This window comes from Lipotes vexillifer, unplaced genomic scaffold (assembly GCF_000442215.2).
Source record: "Lipotes vexillifer unplaced genomic scaffold, Lipotes_vexillifer_v1.1 scaffold1002, whole genome shotgun sequence".
In the NCBI taxonomy this organism is placed as follows: Eukaryota; Metazoa; Chordata; class Mammalia; order Artiodactyla; family Lipotidae; genus Lipotes; species Lipotes vexillifer.
The window spans coordinates 180,884-191,780 of NW_006796766.1; the positions used below are offsets into that span (position 1 = coordinate 180,884).

At 34.4% G+C, this 10,897-nt stretch overlaps 1 protein-coding gene across 1 annotated transcript in view; it reads left to right on the plus strand.

Moving 5' to 3' along the window:
* Positions 1 to 9,705, plus strand: part of SYPL1 (synaptophysin like 1) — a 24,759-nt gene extending 15,054 nt beyond the window's left edge. Inside the window, exons 3-6 of the mRNA XM_007468975.1 lie at positions 1,350 to 1,477; positions 2,789 to 2,996; positions 7,690 to 7,878; positions 9,459 to 9,705. Of these exons, the coding sequence (XP_007469037.1) occupies positions 1,350 to 1,477; positions 2,789 to 2,996; positions 7,690 to 7,878; positions 9,459 to 9,593 (660 nt within the window). The 3' untranslated portion in view covers positions 9,594 to 9,705. The remainder of the gene's footprint in view (positions 1 to 1,349; positions 1,478 to 2,788; positions 2,997 to 7,689; positions 7,879 to 9,458) is intronic.
* Positions 9,706 to 10,897: the final 1,192 nt, after the last annotated feature.

The following is a 10,897-nucleotide window of genomic DNA, read 5'->3' on the forward strand; positions in this document are numbered from 1 at the left end:
TTTTTTTTTTTTTTTTTTTTTTTTTTGCGGTACACGGGCCTCTCACTGTTGTGGCCTCTCCCGTTGCGGAGCACAGGCTCTGAACGCGCAGGCTCAGCGTCCATGGCTCACGGGCCCAGCCGTTCCGCGGCATGTGGGATCTTCCCGTACCAGGGCACGAACCCGTGTCCCCTGCATCAGCAGTCGGACTCTCAACCACTGTGCCACCAGGGAAGCCCTTCTGCCTTATATTTTTAAAAGATGACGCTGGCTGATGTGTTGACAGTAGACTGAAGCAGGGGCAGGGACAGAAGTAGGGAGCATCAGTTTCAAAGGCTGTCACCATATAATTCAGGCAAGAGGTGATGGTTTTGATCAGGATGTTGTGATGGTGGTGGTAAAGTGATCAAATTCCAAATATATTTTATAAATAGAGCCATCAGCATTTGCTGAAGGATTGAGCTCTTGGTCACTACACTGTATCTGGGTTTTTTGTTTGTTTTGTTTTGCAGAAAATTCGTAAGATACAATAGAAAAAGGAATTATCTTTTGTCTTCTGTTCAGAGGTGACCACTTAAAATTTTAATGCATAGACTTTTAAATTTTTGTTTGTGTATGCATAGATGTAGACTCATGCACAACGCATTGCTTAAACAAACTTTATATGTATTGAACCATTTTCTTTATCATTAGATATTTCCCAACATTTTAATGACTGCATAATGTTCCCTTGTGGAATTGAATTACAGTATATTTGATTCCCTGTCAATATTTAGGATGCTTTCAGTTTTTTTCCTGTTTGAATAGCATTTGAGAAAACACCATTACATTTCTTTAAGCATATTTATGATCAGGAAAACAAATTTCCAACTACTTTTTGAGACCTCGAAATACCCACAAATGAGGCCTTATAAGCTCATGAAATAAGATTTCTTTGCTTGTAGTCTCTTGGCTTTATAGTTACCCTTAGGTTCCAAATAAAATACCTCCAATTTACCCCCTTTTGATTTTGATACTAATAAATGAGACTTCCTCTGGATTTCATACTTATATTTAGTGGGTACACTGTAATTTGAGCAAATGTATTTTTTTAACTTCTTTATTGGAGTATAATTGCTTTACAGTGGTGTGTTAAAATGTATTGTTATGTGGGCTGTTATACCAGTTTCTATGTTATACTCGGAAAATAAAATCACATTTGTTGAGAGTTGCAAATAAATTTTTAAATAATTTGTACAATCTTAATCTGTAAATAAGAATTCTAAGAATGTTAGCGAGCCAATTTTTAATAATCACTATATTTAAAATTTTAATGACCTATGTTTAGGTACAGTAATGCTTCTTTTCTTTTTTGGTCTCACTTTGTGTAGATTGCTTCTATCTTTGCTTTTGCCACCTGTGGAGGTTTTAAGGGCAAAACAGAAATTCAAGTGGCTTGTCATGCTAATAAACCTTCTGACAATAAAACAATTACAGCTACTTTTGGTTATCCATTCAGGTGAGTTATTTGTTTGTTTTTATGGTTTAACAACTCTTTTTGACTCATTAAAATTTCCAACAACTTAACTGATCTTGGGGGGTAGAAATTTTTTAATTGCATGCTCATTTGTAAGTAGTGATCATTGCTATTGAAAGTGTGGTGCGTGGGACCAGTACCTGTCTGCAGACTATTTTCCTGGACTGTGATTAAATAAATACAGAAAATGACAGTAAGCATTTAGAAACTTTCATATGATGTTGCCATGACACCTTTATTCTATCATCCCACAGTGGACTGGAAATTTCAAAACAAAACAAGCCTGCTCTATCACCTTAGTTTGAGAGGTCATGTTGTGGAAGCAAACACAACTTATGAAAAATCCAAATTTCTCATGTATTTGCAATTACTAAATAATAATGTGCATTATATAGCTTTAAGACATGTATTTATATAAAGTGAAGAGCTCCTTGTGTTTCTTTCACTAGCATAAAACTTTATTTTCTGAATATTTATTTTATGACTATTTTGTTTGTCAGTTCTGTTTGACCTCAGTATTCATTAAAAGGTTTATTGGGTGTGTCCTGTGTTTAGGTCAGGGTGTGAATCCTCTTCCACTTACTAACTACTTACTTGACCTCTCCAGGACTCAATTTTTCTGTTCAATAAATTTAAATCTTCTAAGGTTGCTTTGATGATTAAATAAAATCTTACATTAAAGATATGTCAGATAGCAAGTGCTTGGTAATCATTCATTCCCTCTCCATCTCTCAATCCTTCTGTTATAAAATTCCATTACAAGGAACAGTTACAGCCTCTTTGGTGATAAGTGCTTTTGTGATTTATGGATAGGGAAAATTAAAGACTTTGTGGAGTTAGCAGCTAATTAATGCAGAGTTAAAATGTGAATCATTACAACTGATTCTCCTGGTGCTAGTCACACAGACTCTCCCTCCTAGAATGGAATATCATGTCTCAAATTGTAAACCATTTTGTAACAACGCTCTTAATCTGCTAAGTTTTTATTACAGTAAGATAGTATCTGGGTGTGAAAGTGTTTAATTCAGTCTATATTCAGTCTATCATAACCAATTATGAGGTATAATTTATGATTTATGTATATTTCTTATGAAAATTTTAATTTACTTAAATATTTTTCATTTTTTTAAAAGGAGAATGTTTTAATATATTTGGGGAGTATTTTTGTGAAATGTTATTTCAATATTCTGCCTTTCTAATACTTCTGTATTAGAAATACAGAAGATGTATTTCTGTCTCTGTTGGAAGAGTCCAAGTAATTCATAAATTTATTTGAGACTTTTTTTTTAATAGGTTGAATGAAGTATCATTTCAGACACCTCAAGGTGTAAATGTGTGTGATGTAGATTGGAAAAGTCATGTCCTTATTGGAGATTACTCTTCTGCTGCACAATTCTATGTTACTTTTGCAGTCTTTGTCTTCCTGTACTGCATTGCTGCTCTTCTGCTCTATGTTGGTTACACGAACCTGTATCGTGATAGTCGAAAACTTCCCATGATTGTAAGTAATCACTTTCTTTTTATTAAAAAAAAATTTATATAAGATATAAGTATACATTATATTTGAATTTAAATGTGGATTTTCTTACACTGGAAAAAAAAGTTCTTGGCATAAACCAGTTTCATTGTGTTTTGACCTGTGCTTGCCAAGAGGTTGAGCTTGCTCTCCTTGTCATGTTTAACCCAATTCTTGTAGCCTGTTTGCAGCACTTTCTCTGTACTCTCTAGAGTACAGAGGTTTTTTTGTTTGTTTCTAACTCTGTTTTAACCTGGAAAGAACTCAAATATGTGATAGAGCATATTAGGTTGCAAGTAGCAGAGAAATTAAGTAGAAATTAATGCCTTTGATTCGAAGAATTGCTGACCATGCTAGTAGTCCCATAACTGTGTTCCTATTTCTTATCTTTTTTCTATCTTCTCAAAGAGACCCCCTTTATGCCTTAATTCAACTTAATAGTCTATATCAGAAATCCACAAACTATGGCACACAAGTTAAATCTGACTCACTGTTTTTGTTTTTTTTTTTTCAAATAAAGCTTTTTTGGAACAGAGCTATACCCAAATAATTTACAGATAGTCTATGAGTGCTTTCATGCTATAGTGTCAGAGTTAAGTCATTGTGACGGAGATCAAAAATATTTACTGTCTAGCCCTTTTCAGGAAAAGTTTGCTGACTCCTGGTCTGTGTTCTTAAATTCTTTAATTTACAATCTGACCCAGGTAATTCTATAAGAATTATAGAATTTGGCATTAGTGGCATTCATGAGCTAATTTGGAATCTTTAATATGGCAACAAAGGATTTGGATTTGAAGTCCTGATACCTTTTTTGGCTTCAGGGTCTACTGAGCTAGATATAAAAATAATCTCTGAGACTTAGTAAAATTGCCCTGGATTATTGGTGGCCAATCCAGAGATAAGCTGTGGTTTTAAACTGGACCTCCACTACCAAAGAATAACTACAAAGTCAGTATTAGTGTTACTGACCTGAAGGGACAACAGAGGTGTTTTCGTGATACTGGTCATTTATATCCTGAGAAAACACTGACCACTGACATCTGCTTATTATTTGTGAAGTTACTTTAAAGGGTAGGCCAAATTATTAAATAACAGGTTTTATTTATTTACTTATTTTTAATTTTTGCTGCCTGGATCATAAGAATGCAGATGGTAAGTAAGGAATAAAACAATATTTTACCCTTCATATTTATTCCATTTCATATATCTGAGAAGAAATTCTCAAACCTGACATTTTCATAAAATATTTCTTGGTTGTTAGGTGCCTTTCAAAAAGATAGACATCACCTTTTCACTTATTTTTGACTGCATTGGGTCTTTGTTGCTGTGCGCGGGCTTTCTGTAGGTGCGAGCGGGGCTACTCTTCATTGCGTTGCGCGGGCTTCTCATTGCGGTGGCTTCTCTTGTTGTGGAGCACGGGCTCTAGGTGCACAGTCTTCAGTAGTTGTGGCGCACGGGCTTAGTTGCTCTGCAGCATGTGGGATATTCCTGGACCAGGGCTCGAACCCGTGTCCCCTACATTGGCAGGCGGATTCTCAACCACTGCGCCACCAGGGAAGCCCCAACATCAACTTTTTTACTTTGCAGTGCCTAATCAACAGAAATTATGTATCAGTAATTTATAACTTCTGTGAACTTTACAAGCCTTATTTTAAAAAAAACTATGGTGATCATATAGTTATTATATTTTGTTAAAATTCTTTATAGTTTAAATTCCAAATGAAGACATTTCTTGCCAGTTTGTCATTATCCCAACAAATTTAAGTTAAATCTAGTAATGAGCTTTTTATTTCTTGTATTTTGTTTAGTAAGCTTTAAAAATATGACACTTTAAAAAAAATTTTATTTATTTATTTATTTATTTATTTATTTTGACTGCCTTGGGTCTTCGTTGCTGCACGTGGGCTTTCTTTAGTTTTGGTGAGCGGGGGCTACTCTTTATTGCGGTGCGCAGGCTTCTCATTGCAGTGGCTTCTCTTGTTGTGGAGCACAGGCTCTAGGCACGCGGGCTTCAGTAGTCGTGGCATGCAGGCTCAGTAGTTGTGGTGCACGGGCTTCGTTGCTCCGCGGCTTGTGGGATCTTCCCGAATCAGGGCCCGAACGCGTGTCCCCTGCATTGGCAGGTGGATTCTTAACCCCTGTGTCATCAGGGAAGCCTTAAAAATATGACACTTTTTAAAGCAGCATTCAGGTCTATTTTTGTAGAGGGTTTTTCTGTCTAATAAAACTATAAAACTGATCTAGTTGTATCATTCAGAATGTCAAAAGTAACTTTGCACCTCAGAGTAATCAATTAGTGGTCATATAGAGGAATAATCCAGAATTAGTTCTGTAAGTGGTTTTTTTGTTGGTATAATGTATGGTGGATACTTCTTATTTGTAAAAGTCCAGCCTCTAAATTAAATTTTGGATTCTACTTTTAATTTAACTGTATTAAATGTAAAAAAAATTTTTTTGTGATACCTAAATTTTTAACTATAGCCAAATACGACATGGATTTTTTTTTTTTTAAGTACTGTTTGTTAATGAGGGTATGCTCTTTTATCAGTGTTCTCAATTCTCTGCTAAGGTATTTCTAGGAGAATTTCAACTGTGACATTTAAAAATCAACTTTAGTTTTTAAGTAAATGTAGCACTTTTTTCTGGTAAGTAGGAGGAGCGTAAGGGTTCTAGGCCATGTGGAGGGTCAGAAATAGCATAAAGTGAAACTAAACAAAGATAGGGTGTCCCAAATCATAAAGACCTGTTATGAGTCATATCCTAACTTATTGGTAGTACTAGGGCTGTCACAGGCAGGTTGTGCATTGCATAACTCCACAACTAACTAGAGTCCTGAGTCGCACAGACTGTCTTCAGAGACCCACATTTCTCCCACTTCCCCTCACCCTAAGATTACTTCGTGCATCATTTTCAGAAAAGTACCTGCTTTTGAAATACAAGAATGTCATGCCTTAAGCCATCAACGACGTGGACATAAAGAGCATAATCAGGAAAAAACAATGTATTTTTAATTAGGAATTTGGAAGGAAGAAACCTAAAAATTAAGAGGATTTGACATCTGTTGGTCAAAACTATGAACTTCAGCCCAGAGAGAATTTGTTTAACATGTGATAACCTCATACTAATTATTAGTTCTTCAAAAGGCATTGTATTTCTAGCAAGTGCTTAGAAAATGTTTGCCTGCAGCACAAAGTACAGCAGAGTACAGCAGCAAGAAGGGGAGTACTCCCCCAGTGCAAAATATTTAAGCTATAATGTTTCTATATTCTCTTTGATATACATTTTTTAAGAGGGCCGGTAGCAGTGGGGAGCTCAAAGGCAAAATGCAAATACATTGTACCACCATGCTTGTAAAATTAGTCATTGTTTTGGTTCTCTAATTACAAGACGTTTATTCAGTGCCATCTTGATGCAGTGGACAAGCTATATATATCACAGTTTCTATATCTCATACATGACCACTGGTATTTATCCGACATAAATGACTAAAAGTTCGTTGGCAAAAGTAATTTAAAACTAACCAGATTTATTTAAAAAACAAAACAATTCTATGATAAGCTCCAAAACCCATTTCTGAGCTTGGAGAGATTTTTGCTGCAGATATGTAAGAACTCATAGTCTTGAGCATATCTGAATGCTTAGAATACATAACATTAAAAGATACAAATTTTATATTGTTCCCACTTTGGTGGTTTATTTAAAGGAAGACCAAATGAGGTGGAACTTATGCTTTACACTATCCAAATGCATACTTTTAAAAAGTGTTACTTAGATCTTTGTAGCCAGTACTAGTTGACAGAATTCTAGTTCCCCAGCAGAATAGATTAAGGAAAATAAATTATTTTCTTTATCTTATTAGTTCAGTAAAAGATTATCCAAAATATTAAAAACTTCAGTCCTATTCTTGGAATGTAATAAGTGGCAAAGACTTTCTTAGAAAACTGGTAGTGACAGGGTGTCTTGAGAGAGATTTTTGTTGTTGTCCCTTTCTTAATATAATACGTATTCTTAAAATTTTGTGGTCATGAATTTAAAAAGAGACTAGTCATCCAGGATGTGTGCTTTTCACGATTTCATTATTAGAGGTAGATTTAACTAAAGTTAGAGGTTTGCCAGAGCAGTATGAGGAAGCAGGTGAAGGGTAAGGGAATTGAGAGTATATGTAAGAGATTATAATGAAAGACCTCAGAATAAAAATTAAAGAGGGAAATAAGATGAGATTGTAGGTCTCAGTGAGGTCAAAGGATTTTTGAGGTTGGGGTGCCAGAGGGAGTAAGCTAGAAAGAGAGAGGTGATATTGGAGAGGGGGTGATTAAAACAGAGATGATGGAGGTATACAATTATTAGTGATAACAGGATCCAATATATGATCCTGAGAGGGAGAGGCTTAGATAAGTTGTGGTGAGGGCTGTGTAAAACTTTGATTTCTCCATGTGAAAATCTGACTCCTCAGGAGATAACTAAGTCTTGTTTACTGTTGTATCTCAGACACTGGGCTGGCAATAGTAAACAGCAATGTTTCCTGTGTTGACTGTGACCTTTTTTATGAAGTATGTCGTGAAGGCCATTTCTCAGTACCATAGGGTTCATTGTGATCTCAATTCCTTCATCATGGATTTGAAATTTATTATCTTTAAATTACCTGTTCATTATTAATTCATACTTATTTTTGCTTTAGGACTTTGTTATTACTCTTGTTGCCACTTTTTTGTGGTTGGTGAGCACTTCAGCCTGGGCTAAAGCTCTTACAGATATTAAAACAGCTACCGGTCCCAATATTGTCCAGGAACTTCTGCCTTGTAATCAACAAGGAGTGATATGTCATTTTGGCTCTGTGACTAGTATGGGATCCCTAAATGTATCTGTGGTAAGTATGCAGTGTTTATAAAATACGTTATTTCACTTATTAGAAAAACCTTATTAGTGATTTAAGAAAACAGTAGTTTTTAATAAATCTCTGGATGAATGTATTTTATTTTTACCAGCCTTATCAGAATCCTAGTTATCATATAGTCTTTACCTTTATAACAACAAAAAAAAGTTTGTAAAGAAAATTATTACTTGTAAACAGGTTTGAACAAGATCATGGTTGAGTCTTTCTTTTCATTAACATTGATTAGGCAAGACTTTGACCCAAAAGGCACTAATAATAGTCACTAACATTTACTAAGACTGTGTGCTAAGGTCATTACACTCATATCTTATTTAAGTTATCCAACAATTCTGAGAGGAATGTGGAAAGTGGTATTACTGTCTTCATTTTACAACTGGGAAAAAACATAGCTCATATGTTAATTCACCCAAGGTGATGCAGCTAGTAAGTTGGCAAAGCCAAGGTTTGAACCAGATCTGACTTTAAAGCAAGCCCCTTCTCTAATCTGATTTGCTTTGGGTGTATGAAAAAAATACTTTTAGAGTTCCTTAAAAAATCCTAAAATTTTGGTCTATTTAAATTTAAATATTGTCTGTTATTTTATCCAAATACAGATACATTATTAATATAACAAAGGTATCATTTTTAGGGAGGTCTCATGTCTTTTCAGGAAAATATTTTTCCAGTGGATAAAGTCAGTCCTGCCTTATAAAGCAATTTGATCAAGCTTCTGTTTTATAACTTTGTAATCTAAAAGTCTTTTTTTTTTGCATATATATTGACAGTGATCTGAGATGGACAGTTTCAGAAATGTTGTTTTTATATCCAAATATACAAAAAGATAGAAAGCAGTTGGCCTTCAGTAATATGATAGTGCTCAAGCTTTTTACCTCACTCTTACCTCAAAAGTCACTATTATTCTTGTATTTATAAAAAACTGAAAATAGGGTATCTTCAGTTTGTTCATCTCTGAGACTTTCATCTTGTCAGATTTATACCTAGGAAGGCTAATTTCTTTTAGGTTGACTAGTGCAGAATGTGAAGTAAAGTTCTTCTGTGACTACTTTTCTCTTCTGGCTGCAGCTGTGGAAGTAAGGGAGATGGTGGTAGGGGGATAAAGTAGGGAAATAGGAAAAGATGCACAAAGGATGTTTATAACCATTCAGATGGGAGAAAAGTAAAAGCCCTCCCAAAGAAGGAACCATGGATTCCTGTGTTCCTCTTCACCTGGAAGCACTGAAGTCTAAATATAAAGTAATAAAAGGAAGGTTTTAGTTACTTTTCTCAAATTTAATCCCATCTTGTAATAATGAGCATGCAAAAAATAAGGTATCTTTTAGTCATGATTTTATATGTTACAAATTTAGAGAATTCATTGGGAATAAGTCATTATGTATCCAAATCTGGCATTGAAATGCAGTCTTCCTTTTTTAATTCCACTTTATGTGTAGTTCAAACTTTAAATGAAATAATGGTATACAGCCTGTAGATATTAAATATTTACAGGAAAACAAAGATAGTTATGAAATTTTAATTATATACTAGATTTTCATGTTTATTTTTCTCTTTCTTAGATCTTTGGCTTTCTGAATATGATACTTTGGGGAGGAAATGCATGGTTTGTGTACAAGGAGACCAGCTTACACAGTCCCTCAAATACTTCTACTTCCCATAGCCAAGGAGGTATTCCTCCTCCAGCTGGAGTATAATTGAAGGGAGAAGTACAGCACAGTGTTTGAAATAGATGTCTGTACTCTGACCTGTTGCCAACATCTTGAGAAGCATTTTTTGTTTCTAATAAAAGTAATGGCTTTTTCAATAAATTGGTGGGTTTAAAATTTTGCTGCTTTTTTACATAAAGCTTGTGCCTTTCCTAGAAATTTAAGATGTAAATATATTCTCACATGTGAATTTGAAAATTCTGGGGCCTATTATGAGATGATACACATTTTTAAATGAACAATAATTTCTTCACTAAGTTGTTTGCCTTCCAAAGTGTTTACACCTTAAGCCTTAACATACATCTTCACTGAGAAAAGAGTTATATTGTTATATCATAATAGGAAGAAAATCTCTATTGGAATATACACTACTGTAAGTTTGTACAGATCATATTCCTAAGACCTGTCTTTGTTTAAGAAAGTCTTGATTACGTAAATCATATTTAGAAAAAACATTTAGTTTATATCTGAACATTGTTTATATGTTATGAAAAAGTTTTAATACAAAGGCTGCATGTATGTTTTATTTCTGTTTTTCTAAATGACCTACAGTACTTGACAGGTGTACTAAAGTTGTTTTGGGAGTGGGGTTTAGAAATTTCTAATAGATGTATAGTTAATTTAGTAATTCTCTTGCGTGAGGTGTAAGCTTCCATTATGCTGGTTATTTAATAGATTGGCTATGTAAGTAGAACGTGGTTCACCGAGATGTTTTGATATGTACGGGCATTACTCCTAGTGATATTCATTTGCTGTCCTTTGTTGCTCATACTCCTTCAGTGCAGGCTGAGGCCTCATCTCCTTGTAAGTACAGTAAAATAATCTACCTTTTTTTGCAGACTCTATTCATAGGGTTACCAAAAAATGAAGGTTGCCTTTTACTTTTGAAACATTTAACATTTATATTCAATGAAGTTGCTATTTTGAGTTTAGTATTGATATTGTGAAAATGAATGCAATTTGGATCTCATGTTTCTTAATGTTATTCTTATTTCACAAATGGATAATTAAGGAATTATACATAATAAACAGGGAACCTAAGTGGGCTCTATGGGTGTGCTGTCTTTGCTCACACATTTGGGTATCTTCTGAATATAGGGCTTATTCACATTTTGCTACCTAATATTTTTGCTGTACAGGGCCAGATTTCCTACTACCACATAATTGTTTATATGTGAAGCACATCTTACTATTGCCTTATTTTTGTTGCTTTTGTTCATGACAAGCATTGTCAATATGAGAGTGTATATCTTTTATGCAACCAGCTTAATAAAGAAGTTAAAGGAAAGAGT